The sequence below is a fragment of the Vombatus ursinus genome, unplaced genomic scaffold, assembly GCF_900497805.2.
Source record: "Vombatus ursinus unplaced genomic scaffold, bare-nosed wombat genome assembly UNPS02014801.1, whole genome shotgun sequence".
NCBI lineage: Eukaryota > Metazoa > Chordata > Mammalia > Diprotodontia > Vombatidae > Vombatus > Vombatus ursinus.
This window is the reverse complement of record NW_020954579.1, coordinates 23,499,472-23,519,227: the sequence shown is the minus strand read 5'-3', so window position 1 is coordinate 23,519,227 and position 19,756 is coordinate 23,499,472. Positions and strand designations below refer to the sequence as shown.

Below are 19,756 nucleotides of genomic sequence, written 5' to 3'. Positions count from 1 at the left end.
AGTTGGACACAGAGCCAGGAAGACATGGGTCCAGGGGCCCCCTCTGAGACATACTGGCTGTGTGACCCTGGGGAAGTCACTTAACCCCGAGTAACTCTCTAAGACTATAGATCACAGAGAAAGTGATGATCTGCCATGGTAGAGGTAGTTTTTCACTGAGCTGGCAATTCCCTGTATACCAACAACTCTGTCATGGACTGACTCTTCTATAATAACAATCTTCCTTCATGAGGAGAAAAAAAGTCTTACATAGTCCCTTGAGCATGCTTTGAACTAGCAGAGCCCAGAGCTAGATGTCAGCAGGGAATCACTCCCGTTGTGATCTGACCAAGCCAGATTGTGCTCCTGACTCTTTCCCACAGACAGATCAATGAAGCCAATCTCTAGAGAGCTATTTTTTCCTGGAAATAAATAGAAAAACTCATAGGTTTTAAATGTCCCTGAAGGAAATCCTAGGGAGATAGAAAAACTTCCATAAGAGGAAATGTAGAAATGGGAACCAGTGAGTACAGGAGCTATTCTATGCGCTTAATCTGATTAAAAATGGTTGCCTATGAAAAATGTTTCAATATTGTGATATGTAATGTCCTGCCACTATCTTTTTAGAGGTAACAATGGAAAGAACACTGACTTTAGAGTCAGGACTGAATTCAAATCCTTCCTCTGTCATTTGCTTCCTGTGTGATACTGGGCAAAGTCATTTAACCTCTCTGGGCCTCAGTTTCCTCCTCTGTAAATTTAAAGGGATTGGACTAGAGGTAGCAGGAAGAGAAGATAGCACTAGACTTAAGGCCAGGAAGACCGGGGTCCAGATCTCACCTTAGACACCTATCCCCTACATCATCACCTATTGAAGACAGCATTGGTTTTGCAATTAGAGAACCTGGGTTCAAATCCTAGGCCCTGACACTTACTCCCTGTGTGATCCTAGGCAAGTTTCTTACCTTCTCTGGGCCTCATTTTCCTTATCTACAAAATGAAGGCATTAAACTCAATGATCTCTGAAGGCCCTCCCAGCTCTACACTGGTGATCCCGTGTGCTGATCTCAATCATTCCTTGCGGGTCCTCTGAGTGGGAACAACTGAACAGGTAGCCCTGACAACAGGTAATGCACACAGTAAGGGCCAAATAAACACTGCCTACCTATATGCCTGCTTGCTTTTATAAGCTTAGGTTTCCTTACGCTACAGTTCCATATTGGTAGGCATTGGATTATTGCTGTTCATCCTTCATTCTCAAAGAGGACCAATGATACCATGAGGGGGATATCTTGACTTCCAAGTGAATTGAATTTAAGTGAGGCAGAGAGCAACATGAAATCATCAGCCTCACTCTCTCCTCCAGAGCATTGGAGTCCAGCGGCAAGACAGACATAGGTCAGGCCAACTGGCAATGGAGAGCCACTGAGGGAGAGACACTGAGGGAGAGACAACTGAAAGGGAAATATGGCTGTCCTTGCCTCCAACGACCTAAGATGCTGACAGCATTCAGGTTCCTAATCTGTCACTTTAATATGGATTTGCCTTTCCCACATTTCCTGAAACTATGCAGGAAGCACTACATTCTTTACCTCAAAGAAATAGAGAAAAATCCTATTATCATTTCTTGTCTCCAACCCAAAAAATATCTGAGAGTCATCTAATCCAAACAGAGGTATATATGAAGAAATAACAAACAGAGCAAGTTTAAATTAATGATACTCTATTATAACAACAATTTTACATAAAATTTAATATGACACATAACAATATTATAACAATATTTTATATTCCCATAACATCTTACCTTCTGCAAGAAGCATTTCTCAATTCCCCCTTAACTCTAGTGCCTTTCCTCTGTTGGTGATTTCCAATTTATCCTGTACATAGCTCTGTTTGTATATAGTTGTTTTCAGGTTGTCTCTCCATTAGACTGTGAGCTCCTTGAGAGCAGAGACCTTTCTTTGCCTCCCCATTGCTTAGCACAGTGCCTGGCACCTAGTAGGTGCTTAATAAATGTGTATTGTCTAGTTAGACAAGAACTCTGGTTTTGGAGCCAGGTTCCTATACTTCATTCATTTGTGCCACTCATAGATAAAATTATTAATTTACCAGAATGCTGAACTTTGGAGACCCATCATCGTCATCCACTCTTTAATGTTTTTTCTGTCTCTTGTAATATTGAGTGATGCAAAATATATCAATGGTGAAAAAGAAATTATGCAGAAGAAAATAAAGATCTCATTTAGAAATCCTCCTTGGGCGATAAAAGGTAATGTCTTCATATTTATACCAGACACCGCCATGAGCATATCCATCACAGAATGATTTGTTGCGATCTAAATTAGAATGTTAACACAAAAAAAATCATTATATCGAACAGTATGAGAGATCAAGAAATTGCATAACCTCTTAATTCTTTCTTTTTTTAAGTAGTCACATACATGCTACATTCCTTAAACATCATATCATTCATGTATATCATAGGATTGTTTGCAAAGATCTGGCTGAACATATCTGACATATCAAATTGCTCATCATTTTAGGAAAATGGGAAGGGAAGAAGGGAAGAAAAAAAATTTGGAACTAAAAATGTTGTAAAAATTAATGTTAAAGGTGTAGCTAGGTGGTGCAATGGATAGAACACCAGCCCTGGAGTCAGGAGGACCTGAGTTCGAATGTGATCTCGGACACTTAATGCTTACTAGCTGTATGACCCTGGGCAAGTCACCTAACCCTGATTGCCTCACCAAAAAAAAAAATGAATGTTAAAAATCATCTTTATGTGTAATTGGAAAAAATAAAATACTATTTTTAAAAATCTGGCTGAGACCTCAGAGGTAATCACTCCAACTCCTTCAGCTCACTGATGAGGAACTGAGGCCCAGAGAAATTAAGTACCCTGCCCAAGGTCACATAGGCAGTAAGTGGCCTAGCTTAAATAGAGGCACTAAGGTACAGTGGAAAGTTCAATGGCATTTGAAGGCAGAGAACTGAGGATCAAATCCCACCTCAACCACTTACTACCTATATCACCTTGGTGAGCTAAAGCCAACTCAAATCAAGAGTGATTATTACATTCTCAATGTGAGCATTTACATCCCAGAAACTGGCAAACACTATGGAATCAAGGTTCAAGTTATTGTTTGGTTGATGCTTTAGAGTTAAGGAAGTGATGGAGCAGGGGCAGCTAGGTGGCACAGTGGATAGAGCACCAGCTCTGAAGTCAGGAGGACCTGAATTCAAATCCAGCCTCAGACCAAACACTTGACACTTACTAGCTGTGTGACCCTGGGCAAGTCACTTAACCCCAATTGCCTAAAAAAAAAAAAAAGTGATGGAGGAAAATGTCAATAATGAAGATTGAACTTAAAAGTATGTCAAAGGAACTTTTTTTTTTTTTTGAGATTTGGTTGCTCAATATTTACTAGTGCTTTCAGCAATTCATTTAACCTCTCTTGGCTTAGTTTCTTCATCTGTCCTAGGTGGACTAGGTGTTTTTCAACTCTAAATCTATGACTCTTTGGTTCTAAACCAGTCCCTCTTACTCCAAATCTAAAATGCTTTCTACTAGAATAACCTTCTACTTTATAGCTAGGCAGCTAGGTGGCTCAGAGTGGCTGGGCCAGCAGTCAGGAAGACCTGAGTTCAAATGTGACCTCCATCACATACCAGCTGTGGGACCTCAAACAAATCACTTACATCACTTGTAAAATTAACATAATAATAGCACTTATCCTGTAGGGTTGTTATGTGAGGATCAAATGGGATTAGGATTGTAAAGTGCTTAGCACAGTGCCTGGTACATAGCAGGTGTTATATAAATGCTAGGTGGCTATTATTGTTGTACCAAAAAATTGATGCTTCCGATATTACTAATCCATATTAATCATTAGGTTCTGTAATTATGCACTTACTTCTATTATGGCAGCATTAATGGCAGCTTGAAAAGCAACAAAACCTCTTTCCCAGTAGCTTGTAAGGGAACATGTGATTTCCCCAAACATCTCAAAACAGTGAGCTTTAAGAGAAAGAAAAGCACAACTAATCATTATAGGGAGTGAAGTCCTTTTACTTTGGTTCAAAAGTACACATATCTAAAAATTATCTCAAAGCCCATGATACAGAAAGAAGATTTTTTTCAAAGTCAAACAGCAGAAGTAGGATAGAAATTAATTTGTTGATTAGACACATTGCTTATAAGTAAAAGGGAATATGGGTTATATGGGTTGGGAGAAGATGATGGGTAGTGATAATGACTCAAAAAAGTAGAAAAGAACAGCAAAAAAAGAATTAGAAATATACATAGAAGAGAGCAAAATGGAGTCTGGCAAGCACATCAGTTTGTTACTATTAAATTAAATATACACTTTAAAAACTATGGATAAGTATTCACAGTTTCGATTTCAACCCCTTTTTCTGTTCTTTGCATATTGAAAGGTTCTCATTTGTTGATATCTGTTAAGTTCCTAATAAAAAAGAAAATGGTAAAAAAAAATTATAGTGTTTAAAAAACAAAAGATGGAGTTGGCAAGAAAAAGTGCTCTTTCAACAACCAATTACTCATTGAATTTCACTGTGGTAGACAGAAATTTTTTGCCTTAGACAAGAAACATCATATCTGAGATAATGAATGAAATAAATATTATACTTGCATGTTAATATTATAATTTCTATCATTTATCCTCAACTGTAATTCGTAATATATTATCACACAGAAAGGATCAGTATGATTTTCTAATGAGAAAGTTACCTGAGTGGTCTAAATGTTCCTTCATAACAGGTGTCCTATATCCCCAATTAAACTTCAACTCATAGGAGAAATTATTTGTGAAGATGATTCCCACCATTTCGGAATAATTTTTTGGAATTATTGCATCCATTGCCTCTTGATTTGGCATCCCAATGATTATTCTTCCTGACATTTGTAAGAAAAATTAGCCATGTTGTATTATTGCTAAATGGAAGAATGTTGTAATCAATTATTTTAAGTAAAATGCTTTGTTAAAATAAATCAAGTTAAACAGTGGGCCCTGAATATGAGCTTCAGACTGTAATTTTCTAGGACTGGTAAGAGTACATAGGAAATGCATGTCAAATATTCAATCAGCCAACCTTATGAACCAATTTGGGTCACACAGACATGCCAATCTAATTCAGTTTTGCACAAAATAATTCAGAGTATGACACATTTGAAATAATAGTAACAAATCAAAAAAGTCCTATATTTTTCAGGCACCTTCACACTTTTCTCAGCAATTCTCATAGTGCAAAAATATCAAATTGGCACGGCAGCAGAACTAACACCACTAAACTGTTCTATTTGTTTTCTAAGAATCTTTTAACCCAATACAATTACTTTCAATACCACAGTCAAGACTGAGACATATGCGATGACTTGTTCAGCTGGAATTTGAACTTCAGCCAGCAAACTCATAAGGTTGATGGAAGTTATAGTTCTGGAGATGAAAGGGGCATCCCTGTTGGGATCACTGAGAATCAAAAAAAATGTGTCATACAAGTACTTTGACATCTAGGTGGTACAATGGATAGAACACTGAATGTGGAGTCAGGAAGATCTGAGTTCCAATCCAGTCTCAGACACTTACTAGCTGTGTGAGCCTGGACAGGTCAATGAACCTCTACATGCCTCAGTTTCCTCCTATGCAAAATGGGGGTAATAATAGCAATTACCTCCCTGGTTTATTGTGAGGATAAAATGAGATATTTGTAAAGCACTACTATATACTACAGCATATATATTATATGTCACCATCATCTCATTATACAAGCTGCAAGGAGAAAAGATATTACAAAGTATCTTTTATTAAATTGGATCCAATGACCAGGGCTCAGGCTGGGATAGACCAAGATTTTTTTAAAAGCAGGTTTCAAATAGGCAGGCTGAATATAAGTTCCATAAATTTGGAACTTTGGGGGCGGCTAGGTGGTGCAGAGGATAGAGCATGAGCCCAGGAATCAGGAGGACCTGAGTTCAAATCCAGCCTCAGATACTTGGCACTTACTAGCTGTGTGACCCTGGGCAAGTCGCTTAACCTCATTGCCCAGTCAAAAAAAAAAAAAAAAAGTTCAGAACTTCGTTCTCCCCTCTAATCTATGCTCCACACAACTGTCAAAATCATTTTTCCTAAACATAGGTTCTACCAGTCACTTCTCTGCTCAAAGACTTAAAGTGACTTCCTAGTGCCAATAATATAAATTCCTTATCCTAACATTTAAAGCCCTCTAAAATCTGGCTCCCACATAACTTTGCACACTTATTTCATTCTGCTGCATTCCTCCCCTAGGAACTCTATGTTTCAGCTGTTCTGCAACCTCAACTCTCCATCTCCTATCTCTGATCATTGAGGCAAAGTGTTCACGGTGAGGCAGCTAGGTGGTGCAGTGGATAGAGCCCCCCAGCCTCATAGTCAGGCAGACCTGAATTCAAATCTGGCCTCCGACACTTACTAGCTCTGTGACCCTGGGCAAGTCATTTAACCTCTATTTGAATCAGTTTCTTCAACTATCAAAAAGGAATGATAATAGCACCTACCTACCAAATGAGCTTAGCAAGAGCTCTATATAAATGCTTACTCCCTTGCCTTCTCCCTATCCTTCCTCATGCTTTGAATACACTCTCACGTCACCTTTACCTCTCAGAATTCTTGTCTTCTTGTAAGGTTCAGTTTAGATATTGTCTTCACTCTGAAGCCTCCTGATCTCTCTCTCTCTCTCTCTCTCTCTCTCTCTCTCTCTCTCTCTCTCTCTCACACACACACACACACACACCCCTTCCATATATCAGTACTCTCTCTTTAATTTTCATTTTGTATATATTCCTAATGTGCATATCTGACCATATTAGCCCCCTACTCAATAAACTCCAATGGCTCCCTATTACCTCCAGGATCAAATATAAAATCCTCTACTGATCATTTAAAGATCTTTATAACCTGGCCCCTTCCTACTTTTCTGATCTTATTATACTTTACTTTTTCCTGTTCCCCTCTCCCCCTGCCACCACCACATACTCTTCAATTCAGCAACACTGGCCTTTTTGCTGTGCCTTGAACTACACTACATCTTCTGATTCCACACCTTTTTTTCATTGGCTGTCTCACATGTGTGTAATGTTCTCCCTTCTCACTTCTTCAAGATGCAGCTCAAATCTCAACATCTCTCTGTAAGAGGCCTTTCTCAGTCCTATCCCTCCCTCCTCCCAACCCTTTGAAATTACCTCCCATTTATACTACATATCCTTTGGTTTGTAGTTGTAGACAGCAAAAGTTTGCCTTTTCCATTAGAAGGTGAGTTTTTTTAGGTCAGAGATGGTGTTTTTGCCTTTCTTTCTATTCCCCACACTTAGCACAGTGCCTGATTCATGTTGTTACATACATATCATATCCCCCAAGAGAAAACAACTTCCAACAGGGCAGAAACTGTTGTCTTTGTATTTCTAACCCTTGCATGATCCCCATTATACATCATAAGCATTTCATAAACAGTTATTTAATTAAACTGACCACAATGGAAGTCCAGTGGAGAAAATTAGGTTTGGAGCCTGGAGCATTAAAACCAGTCAAGTGGAATAAATGGTCTGTATGCCTCCATAAGTGTTCAGTTAGTATGTTGGAGACAGGTGGTATTGTTGAGTCAGGCAGGCAGAGGTCCCTTTCTTGCATATGATCAAGCAGGAAATGGGAACCAAGGCAAGGATCCTAGAGATGCAATTATAGGAACCCAGGAATAGAAGAATGTGCCAGTCTTTATTAGCAATAGAGAGAATGGACTAAAGGCATTATAATATAATTAGAGTGTCCAGACTACAAGAAACAGGGCATAGACACGGATTTCAAAACCAGCTAGCAAAACTAAATGGATAATGGTTATAGGGAGTTGGGCTGCCATCAATCAGAACCCAGACACTGAAAAGCTGGGTAGCAAGAACAAAAGAGTAAGATTGTGAAACCCATGCAAATTGTAGAGGGTCTCCACATGCCCTGTGCTCAATCATGATAGCTCTTTCAAGAAGGAGACTGCCAAAACTTTTCTCTTAAGTGACTCATCAAAACAAGGTTTTGCTGAGAAGTATCATTTAGGTGTTGGCAAACCATCAACAAAAAGACAAGGGAGGCAGAAGATCAGTGATAAAAGGGGATTCAAAAAGAGACCAGAGACAACAACAGTTTAGGGAGCATTCGGAAGCCAAGACCAGGGCTCAGTATGGGACAACCATATGGAAAACATTAGTCAATTTGTCAATATGTATTTACTAAGCTCTTACTAAGTGCCAGGTATTACACTAAGTGCAGAAGATACAAAAAAAGGGGGGGGGGGGAGGCTCACATTCTAATGGGAGAGACAACATGCAAACAATTACAGTTGAAATATATACAAAATAGATGGAAAGTAATCTAAGAGGAGGAGGCAGCAGTGAGGTGGTGGGGGAAGGAGAGGGGAATGAAAAAGGCCTCTTAAAGTAGATAGGACTTGGGGCAGCTAGGTGACACAGTGGAGAGAGCACCAGCCCTGGATTCAGGAGGACTTGAGTTCAAATCTGGCCTCAGATAGGTAACACTTACTAGCTGGGCAAGTCACTTAACCCCATCGCCTAGCCAAAAAAAAACATAATAAATAAGTAGATAGGACTTGAGCTGAGTCTTGAAGGCAGATAGGAAAACCAAGGGTCAGAGGTGAAGGGGCAAAGCATTATAAGTATAAGGGTCAGCCAGTAAAAAGTCATGGAGACGGAAGGTGGAGCAACAAATATGAGGACCTTGAGTAGGCTAGTATTGCTGGATCATAGAGTATGTGGAGGGCAGTAAAGTGTAGAAAGCATAGTAAGGCTGGAAGGAGTTTGGGCTGTATGCCAAATAGAGTAATTTATATTTATATTTAATCTTCGAGGTAATAGGAGATCATTAAGAAAGGAGGTAATATGATTACCCTTACACTTTGGAAAAATCACTTTGGTAGTTGAGTGGAAGATGGATTAGAGTGAGAAAAGACTTGAGGCAGAAAAACCAATTAAAATACTACTGCAACAGTCCAAGTGAGAGCTTGAAAGGGGATGAGAGCCTGAACCAGGATTGTGGCTATGTGAGTGGAGAGAAAGGGTCACATATGAGAGATTTTGTGAAATTAGAACCAAAATTTGGGAACAGAATAGATAAGTCCAGTGAGTGAGAGTGAAGAATTAAGGCTGAACCTGAGCTTGTAAGCTTGGAGTAACTGGAAGGATGAAGGATGGCGGTACCCTCATCGATAGTAGGGGAATATTAAAGAGGAAAGAGGTTTTTTCTGGGGGGGGTGGTAGAGGGATATAAGATTATGAGATGTCTAGATGACATGTAGTTTACAATGTCTAATAGACTGTTGGTAATGTAAGACTGGAAGTCAGGAGAGGTTACATTTACATATATAGATCTGGGCATCTTCTGCATAAAGATACTAATTAAACCTATTAGACCTGATGAGATTCATAAATGAGATAGTATAGAGCAAAAAAAAATACCCAGGACAATACCCACTATGAATGGGCAAAACAAGAATGAAGAATCAGCAAAGGAGAATAAAAATAAAAATCAGACAGATAGGAAGAGAACCAGGAGGGAATAGCATCATAAAAACCTGGAGAGGAGAGAAAATCCAAGAGAAGGTGATCAATAGTGTCAATTGCTGCAGAGAGGTCAAGAAGGATGAGAAGTGAGAAAAAGTCCTTTCATTTGGCAGTTACTAAGTCACTGGTAACTTTGGAGAGGTCAAGTTCAGATGAATGATGAAGTCAAAAGCCAGACTGCAGGAGATTTAGAAGAGAGTTTTGTAAGAAGAGGAAGTGAAGGCACTAAATGCTTTCTTAAGGAATTTATCCATGATGGAGAATAGAAATATCATACAGAATGATAGCTGGCAGGAATGGTAAGATCAAGTAAGGTTTTTGTTTGTTTTGTTTTTTAGGATGGAGGAAGATATGGGCATATTTGTGGGCAACACAGAAGAAGTCAGTATACAAGGCAAGATTAAAGATAAAAGAGATAGTGAAGAGAATAGTGAGGCCAGTTTACTGGAGAATCAGAAGAGGATAGGATCAAGAGTACTTACAGAGGGGTTTGCCTTGCAGGGAGATGGATCATCTCCACGGGAAATGAGTGAAGGAGGATAGCAAAGGAAAACATTTATGTGAGATGAATGGAAAGGGGGAAACTTTCATTGAATGATTCTCATTTTTTTTTATTCCTTATAAGACAAGATCCTCAGCTGAGATCACCATGGGAAGCATTCTGTTACACTGCAGAAAGCTAGAGGAAAGATGAGAATGTTTGGAACAGTCTCTGTGGAGAGTGGGATAACAAATTGATTTGGGAAGAATAGAATAGTAGCAAAATTCATGGTCAAGTAGTGTTGTTAGAGGCTCTCAGTTTCAGGACTCTGAAGACACTCATCTGAAGATTTGGTGAACATGGGCATCACAGTAAGCTAAATCTGGAGGGAGAGAAAGAAGAGAGGTTCTTTTTCTATGTTACTTGCTATAGTAAAGCTCCTTCAGATAGGTTATAACCAGGATTTTCCCTCAAGATTTTGAGCCAGAAACAAGAGAATTATCATCCAAAGGTGGGCCAGGCACTTAATTCTATAGAGGACCCTGGTGTAAGAGTTACAATGATATTCAGTAAACAAACATGTATTGCCTATCATGAGAAAATCCATCCTTAGACACTGAAAGATTAGAAAACAGACAGAGAAAAGGGTTGGGAACAAAACTAACCTCATTAGTATCATACCAAGATGGATCATGCAAGACTCCTGACATTTCCTTCCATAGGGCATAGACCCAAAACAAGAATAAATGAGTACTCTAAACAAAAGAGATGGAGTGGGAGGGACAAATATTACTAATGGATTCAATCAGAGAGATGTGTTTTTTTACTGTTTTGTAACAATTTATCATCAAGGAATTAAATTAACTATCTACTAGACAGGTCCACACAAGAGGTCATGGCCTGATCTTCACATATTCCAGCATTTGCAGAATACCCTGAAGAACCTCACTCTCTTTTGACTAAATTGTCACATAATTGCTGGTAACATGGAATTTTGGCCAATTTTAAAAATTCTTAATTAAGATACAGATTTCAAACATTACACTTTCAATTGAAACATCCAAAACTAACAATGTTTTCTTGCCTTCGCTTATATGTGAAGAATATGTGATTTTTTTTGTAACTCCTGATACGACAACTCCTTCTGCCATTGAAAATCGCAATCTTTCTGTGACAATAACTTAGCAGCATATAGCACAGTGCCTGGCACATAATAAGTGCTTAATAACTGCTTGTTGACTTAGTAGGTGAATCCAGGAGCATTGCTTGAGATGCACAGAGGTTAAGGGACTTACCCAAAGTCTCACAGCTAAATGTCACAGGTAGGGCAGGAACCTATGTTATCCTAAAACTCTGGCACATCTGTTCCCTCCTTTCCTCTCACACCATAACCACTCTAATTCAGAGACTCCTCATCTTTCATGTGAACTATATAACCAGCCTCCAAAATGGTCTTCCAGAATCCAGTCTCTCATTTCTCTAAGCCACCAACAAACAGATGCCAAAGTGATATACCTAAAGGAGCGGGATGACTGCATCACTCCTCTGCTCAAAAAAAGTTTAGTGACTCCCTATTGTCTAAAACACCAACTCCTCTTGTTGGCATTTAATGCCCTTCATAAGCTGGCTCCAGCCTAAATTTTCTAGACTTAGCCTTCCTCTTACACTTTCTGTCTAGCCAAACTGGCCTATACATTGCATTCCATTTCACATCTTCAAGTCTTCACATAGGTTATCCCTCATATGTGGAATGCTCTCTCTCCTCACCTTTGCTTCTTTTAAACCCTAGCTCCTTTCAAGTTTCATATCACAGGACTCTTCTTCCAAGAGGATTTTGCTGATTCTTCCAGTGTTACCAGAACCAACAAAGTGATTTTGTATTTCTTTTATTTATAGTATATGCTGTATTTATTCTTTAGTCCCCATCCACCCACTCCTATACTTTCCCAACTTGCACTCATTCTCAAGGGGTCCTCAAAAGGTGGTAACTACCTTGGGTCATAGGTTTCCATGTTGATGCCTACATCTAAAAGTCTTGCTCACAATAACAAATGTGTGTGTTTTCCATTAACAGGCATCCAGGAAATACAATTAGCTCAAAGCATAGGAAGAAACATAAGCATAAAACATTCTCTCCATAAACCTGGAGAGCCCTCTTGGAAATGCACAGTGGCCATGAGGACAGCGTGCTCAACCCTTACAATGTTACAATGGTAATGAGGGAACGCATGTGGCCAAGGAAACTCACTGCTGAGTCTCAATGTCCTTTTTCTCCTTCAGAATTCTCACAATGCTTCTTGCTGGGTACCAAGTCCTTGCTGGACACCCAAGGGACACTCCTTTCCTTAAAGAGGATCTCAATTGTCAGGCCTAGCTCTCTCTCTTGAGTGTACAGCTGGCTTTCTTTTTTGTTGCCAGAGTCCGTGTTCCTCAAAGCAGCTTCTGTTCTCTCTGTATATATGTCTGTCTAGAGAATGTATGTCTTTGCTCCCTTAATTGTGACTCAAACTCTGGAATTCACTCTTCAAATGCTGAATAGGGTTTTGGGGAAAGTAGAACATCTGTTAGTCACCATGGACTATGGATGGGAGGAGAGAGAAACCTCCTCTCTCTGCAATGATTACACTCCACGAGACATCTCTGAACGAAACTGGCCTTATCTGCTTGACAATATCTTTTAAGGGGTGTAGTCAATCATTGTTTACCAATAGCATTGCCCTTTTGGACTCAATTAGAAAGAGTAGTTCATATTTCTAAAAAGATGATAGAATGCTGATCCCTTATTAACACATTAACATCTCATTCTCTGTGATTATATCCTATGACTATTATATCCTATTAACTGAGAATAGGAAGAAACCAAATCTTCCCTCCATGTAACATTTTAATTTTGACTATTTCTATTTTGTCTAAGAAGTACCAGCACATAGCATAGAGCCTGGCATATAGTAATTACTTAAAAAATACTTGTTGAATTGAAACAAATTGAGCATTAAACTTTCATAAATTGGATACCTCCAAACTGAGAGGGAAAACCTGTCATTTTTAGAGATGAAAATGATGTAATTCTCTACACTATATAGACCAGGGATTCTTCATCTGAGGTCTGCGAACTTTTTTTTTAAAGTTTTGATGACTGCATGTCAATATAATTGGTTTCCTTTGAAATCCTATATATTTTATTTTATGCATTTAAAAACATTATTCTGAGAAGGGGCAAATAAGCTTCACAAGATTCTCAAAGGGGTCCCTGATACACAAAAAAGTTAAAAACCTCTAAGCTAGACACTTTGATAATTAATCTATTTAGCAAAATTTGAATGCAAAATACAATACATACATATATACACACACATATATATATACAAGTTTAAAATCTGTGTAATGAGCAAAATGAGCTAGTGAGAAATTTAAAACTTGATAAGATGGGACCCATGACAAGAATATGGCTCTGAAAGGTTGTCTCTTATTCAAAAAAAAAAAAAAGACAAAAGACAAAATGGTTGTGGGGGTGGGGTGGGGTACATAGAGTAGTATTATATGTTAAGAAGATACACTCATGTATCTTCCTTCCAGAAAACAAAGATAGGAAAATAGGGTGGAGAGGATTTGGACAAAGATAAACAGAGGCAAAAATAGAATCAATATTGTGATTGGAGGATATTACAAACCACCTGGAGAGAATAGAAGATAGATGGGGAATTTGCAAAGCAGATCACAAAACTAGCTGGGGGGATATGTTGTTAGTAGCAATGGGGGACTTCCATTATCCAAACATCTGAAAGATCATCCTTTCTCCCCAAATCGGAGCAGCTGATATTTTAGCTGCCTCCACTTCCTCTCTCCTCATTCTCTTCTAAACCCTATACATTCTAGCTGTTGATCTAATCATACAACTGAAATTGCTGTCTCCAAAGTTACCACTGGTCTTAATTGTCAAACCTAAATTTAGACTTCAAAAACTTAAAACTACATTAGACTTTTGGAACGCTTTATGGGTGTGCATATGTGTGTGTGTACGTACTGTATATCCATATACATATGTCCATATAGGTTCATGCATGCATGTGTATGTATATATACATGTAAATATATACAAATGTGGTATTCTAAAATTTGTATGTGTGTGTGCGTGTGTGTGTGTGTGTGTGTGTGTGTATCAAGCCCTAATCTCTCTCTTGAACTACAGTGCTGCATCACCAACTGCCTCTTGGACATCTTAAACTCAACATTTCAGAGACATCTCAAACTCAACATGTCCTAAACAACTTATTTTTCTCACAAACCCTCCCCTCTTCCCAACTTTCTTATTACTATTGAAGACAGCATGATTTTCCAGGACACCCTGGTACTTTATTGTTTTCCTTGACTCATCAGTCTCACTCACTCCACATATCCAATCTGTTGCCAAGTTTTGTCATTTTTACCTTCAGAAAATCTCTTGTATATGGCCCCCTTCATTCCACTAACACAATCATTTTGGTTCAGGCCTTCATTACCACTCACCCATACTATTGCCATGTCTTCTGATTTCCCTGCCTCAAATCTGTCCAAACTCCAATTCATCTTCCACACAGCTAACAAAGTGATCTTCCTAAAGCATGGGTCTGACCACATCCTCCCTGCTCAAAAAATTCAAGTGGCTCTCTATTATCTAGAGGATCAAATATTTAACCATTAAAGCTCTTCACAAAGAGGACCTTCCTTCCTTTTCCAGTCAGCTTGCATTTTATTATCCATGCACAACACAATCCTGCCATATTGGCTTACTTGCTCTTCCCCAGACATGGCAGTGTCCTATCTCCCTGTGTTTATACTGATTGTTCTCCACACATGGAATGCCCTGCTTTCTTATCTTTACTTCTAAGCAACCTTCCTGATCATTCTGGCATCCTTCAAGCACAGATGCTATCTTCATTGGGAGTCATTTTCCCATCCTCTCAGAGGCTAGTCTTTCTCTCTTAACCTTACTTTCCATCTGCTCTGTATGTAGCTTGTGTGAAGTGAGTTATTTACACATTGTCTCTTCCATAAAGTAAGCTGAGGGTAGGTAATTTTTTCAAAGTTTTTTTTTTTATTCCCAGTACTTAGCATAGTGTAGTGAATATGAAGTAAATACTTATTGATTGTTTGATTTCCTGATTTACCATAAAGAATCCCACTCCACAAAAGGTAGAGTAATCAGGGGAAGTTCTACCAACAAGATTCCTACTAATAAGCATGATCTAGTCGCTAGTGGTGGAAATTATAGGAACCTAGATGAAAATAATGGGAACTGAATCTTGGAATTTGTGATTGAGAAGGAGTGGAAAGCCTGACATAGTTTGACATGTACCCTAGATTTGGGGAGAAAAATTTCAAAGATTCGGAGAAATGACATGTAGGATCCCATTAACTTAAATTTGATAGAAAAAAAAAGTCAGCCTGGAAATCATAGAAATAAAATTCTGAAGGCAGAAAAAACAATGCCATTGAGGAGAAGATGTCTAAAGAAGCTGATGGAGATTCCCATGGAACTCACTAAACAACCTACACACACACATACACACACACACATTTTGTTTTTGCTCTTTAATATACTGTATCTCCCTATTTCTCTCTCTTAATCACTAATTTCACATCTCCAACTGCCTGCTGAACATTTCTACCTAGGTATACTGTTGGCCTATCAAATTCAACAAGTCTTATTTGGAATTCATTATTTTCTCTACTAACCTTTCCTTTCCTTCTAATTCCCAAATTTCTGTTGAATGCATCACCATCTTCCTAGCAACTTAATTCATTGCCTGAGAATCATCTTTGACTTTTTTGTTTCTCTCATAGTGCCCTCCTGACTCCCAGTCAGTTGCCAATTCCACAGCTTTGTTAATATATGTCACCTTTAAACTTATATACTCACCATTGAGGGTTAGGCCCTCCTCGTCTCTCACTTGGATTATTATTTTAAAAAATCTTAACTTCTGTCTCTGTTTGCAGACTCTCTCCTAAACAATCTATCCTTTACATGGCTACCAAAATAATTTTCCCATAGCATAGGTCTGACCATGTCATTCCCCTTGGTCAAAAACCTTCAGTGCTTCCTCATCAGCTTGATAAAATATAAACTCCTCAGCCTGGTTTTTAAACTTCTTCACAATCTGACTGCAACTTACCTCTCCAGATTTACATTATATTACTCCCCTTCACATATTCAATGCTCCAGTATAGTTCATCCACCAGCAGCTCCAAGGCCTCAATATCCTATCTCCAGGCATTTGTATAAGCATTTTCCAAGCCTAGAATTCATTCCCTCTTCATCTTTATTTCTCTGACTCCTTACCTTTCTTCAAGGTTCAGCTCAGACCCCTATGCCCTCTGTGAAATCCTTCCTTGATTGTCTTTAGTTGTCAGGGCTCATTTCCTCTTGAAATCACTTTGTTTTCATTTAATGGTGTACATGTTGTAGCCATATTCCCAGTAATTTTGAGGATGGGCAGTGCCTTTTAAAAAAAATTTTGTATCCCTAGTTCTTAGCACAGTGCCTTGTATCTGTTATATACTTAATTAGTATTTGTTGAACTGAATTGAAAAAATTGAACAACGATATCAGATATTACCCTCAAACTGGTTGACCACACACCTTTCATGAAGGGAGCAGCAGCCATTTTATCCATGATCTTCTGGGTTGTATTGGAGATCGGTGTGTAAGCAACTACTAAGTCAGAGTCATTAAACTTATCTACTCGACCCAGGGGCATGGGAGACAGTTCAGAAAAGTGATTAACTTGATTATATTTTGAAAAGAGGAATAAATACAATAACAGCAGTAACGAGATGAGCCATTCCTACAAAGCACAAGGGAAAACATTTTTTTAAAAAATTGACTGTGGTCAATAAAAAATAGGACATTTATAATCAAACATCTTTTTTCAGTGAATCCCAACCTTTTTCCAGGATGAGTGCTTCTTTTTAAAATTAAAAAATAAAATTATTGCACCCCCCCCCCACTACCAGCAATAGTGTCATAGATTTAGAGATGGAAGAGGTAGTCTAGTCCGACTTCCTTATTTTAAAGATGAAGAAATTAACGCCTGGATAGTTAATTGACTTGCTAAGGTCATACAGAAAGTAAGTAGAAGAAATAGGACTTAAAATCAGCATTCATTTCCACCATATTATGTTGCCTTTTATTTATTGTACCATACAGCTAGTATCCATTGATTAAGAAAATAAATGATGGGGGAAAGCTAACTCATGTTAGCTTTCAGGAACACTTTTGTGGCCATGCTTTGGGACAAAGAGACTTGGGAAAGGGACTGACCTTGATTCTCAGACTTACCCTATCCTTTTGAAAAGAAAGAGTTGTGGGAAAAGGAGACATGAGATCACTGAGAAAACAGGAAGAAAATTTTAGACAGCTGAGCATGGAAGTAGGGAGCATGCTGAGAGATGTCATGACAGTCTACCAGAAAAATTAGACTGATCCTGTACTTCAGCCCAATGGGAATGCCTGAGCCAGGGCCCCTAGGGACCTCTTCTACATCTAAGCAAAAAGTAGTTCCTCCCTCTTCCAGTAAGCTGGGTTGGTAACTTGTCTCTTTCTTAACTGCTATTTAAATTTAAATATACATTGCCTACCAAAAAATCCAGTTGTCCAGCTTAAATGCTAAGCTCCATGTGCATATTATTTAAGGATTACAAATAAAAAGAGGTTAAGAGAGAAAGATTTTCTTTATTCTAGGGACAAGAAAAAGGTGTTTGGTCATCAGGAGCTGATCTGAGGACTAAAGCAGTTGAGCTAAAAGTAGGAAAGAGGTATTAGATTGGACAAAGCTGACATATGAATTCAGGACTCAGCTATCACTAGAAATAAATCATGAGTGGGTAAAAGAGCAGACTGCAAGGAATGAGTGAAGGTATTTTCATTTTCAAACCACCAGTGGTTATTCTTGGAGATCTGGTTTTGAAAGGAAAGACTAGCCTTTGAGAGAGGAGCAAACAGAAAGTTACATCTTGCTAAGACACTGGCAGCTCAGGTCACAATGACAATTAGTGCCATCTGATACACTTTTAGAGAAATTTGTACTTTATTAATCACAACAGCACCTGAATACATTAGAAAAAAGTATTTATGTATATATCATACAAAAGCAACATAGTATAGTGGATCAGGCACTGGTCTCAGAGTCAGGAAGATCTGAGTTTGAATCGTACCTCAGATACTTACTAGCTGGATGACCCTGGGCAAGTCACTTAATGTCTTTGTGCCCCAGTATTCTCATATGTAAGAAATAAGGTGTTGCTCAATGTTCTCTAAGGTCTCTTTCAATTCTAAATCTATGATCCCATGATTTATTCAGCATACAAAGATATATTTGCTTATTTGTTATACTGAGTCATGATACATATTACCTTGAAGCTAAAGGAAAAAGAAATAAAGATCAAAATGACAATGCTTGATGTACATATGAATTGTTGGACTCCTTACAAACCCCTCCCGACAATCCAGCAGGCACCCTCTACAACCAGGTTGGGATCCACCAATCCATTTAATTCATTAGTGTGCTTAATTTTGGACTAGGCACTTGTACACAGAAGTTAATTTTAAAAGAAACATCAAAAAAACAAGAAGAGAAACATCATTTTTGCTCTCGTGGAGCTCATTTTCTAAGGTGAAATATACTGATACAAATACAGTACAGAAAAGTAACAAAAGATTGAGAACATACAGTATAATATTTTTGTTAAAAGCAAGTAAGATATTTCATTGAAAGTGTGGCTTCCATTTGCTGTCTTTTTTTTTCTTTCTGCCTATTATCAATTTCATTGGTTCTTTACTATAGATTCTTTAAAATGTATGAACTGACCAGGAAGATAGCAGCAATAACTCCACTAAGGTCTTACTGAGGCTGAAAGTATAGATCTGTTTCAATACTAGTGCCAAAATATTTGAATTGGATCATAAACTATGAAGTAGTAGCTTAGAAAAAGAATGCTGTTGTCTTTGAAACATTCCAACAGTAAGTGGACTGCTGCATTTTTTCTACTTGAAACAACAGAGATCTTTGACACAGTGACCAGAACCTGCAACTAAAATTTCAATAGTGTGCCAAGAATCTCATTGTGTCTAGTCATTCACAGCTCATAAACTAAAAACACTTTCTATTTTAAAAATGCATGACTTTAGAAAGCTTATTTTTAAAATATTACTTTCTCAGTTTCTGCTAGTCAGTATTATTGTCTGCCCTTTTCATTTACTATTGTCTCAACTATAATCCACTTGCTAAGCATTGCTACCATCTTTATTGCAGGCCCCAAAGCTTTGGGCTTTTGCTAAATGGAAAAATTTAATGAAATTCTGGTGCCTAGTAGATTAATAACTTGGGGAACTACTGTATGTGCTCTAAATTTAAGTGCCTTATTTTTCAGAGATTAGACTTCCTTAATGAGTAGTAGCTTCAATTAATAAATACAGTCTTGTTCTGGAACATTTATAATCATAGCACAGCCAAAATTAAACAAGCCAGTTTGCTCATTAGAAACAGAGCTCATGGAGAGCAAAGAAGGAAAAGGATACATGCAACACGAAAGGAGCATATTTTTATATTTTTAGATGAGTAGAAACAGATTTTGAACCATACCAATAAGCTTTCTCTTTTCATCCTCCATTTTTTAAGAAAGTTTGTACACAGCAG

At 38.2% G+C, this 19,756-nt stretch overlaps 1 protein-coding gene across 1 annotated transcript in view; it reads right to left on the bottom strand.

Moving 5' to 3' along the window:
* LOC114051036 (ATP-binding cassette sub-family A member 10-like) overlaps positions 1–19,750 on the bottom strand; it is a gene marked incomplete at its 5' end in the record, with an annotated part of 106,515 nt that extends 86,765 nt beyond the window's left edge. Inside the window, 5 exons of the mRNA XM_027873157.1 lie at positions 2,092–2,318; positions 3,897–4,000; positions 4,733–4,897; positions 16,702–16,906; positions 19,703–19,750. Of these exons, the coding sequence (XP_027728958.1) occupies positions 2,092–2,318; positions 3,897–4,000; positions 4,733–4,897; positions 16,702–16,906; positions 19,703–19,750 (749 nt within the window). The remainder of the gene's footprint in view (positions 1–2,091; positions 2,319–3,896; positions 4,001–4,732; positions 4,898–16,701; positions 16,907–19,702) is intronic.
* Between the last annotated feature and the right edge of the window lie 6 nt (positions 19,751–19,756).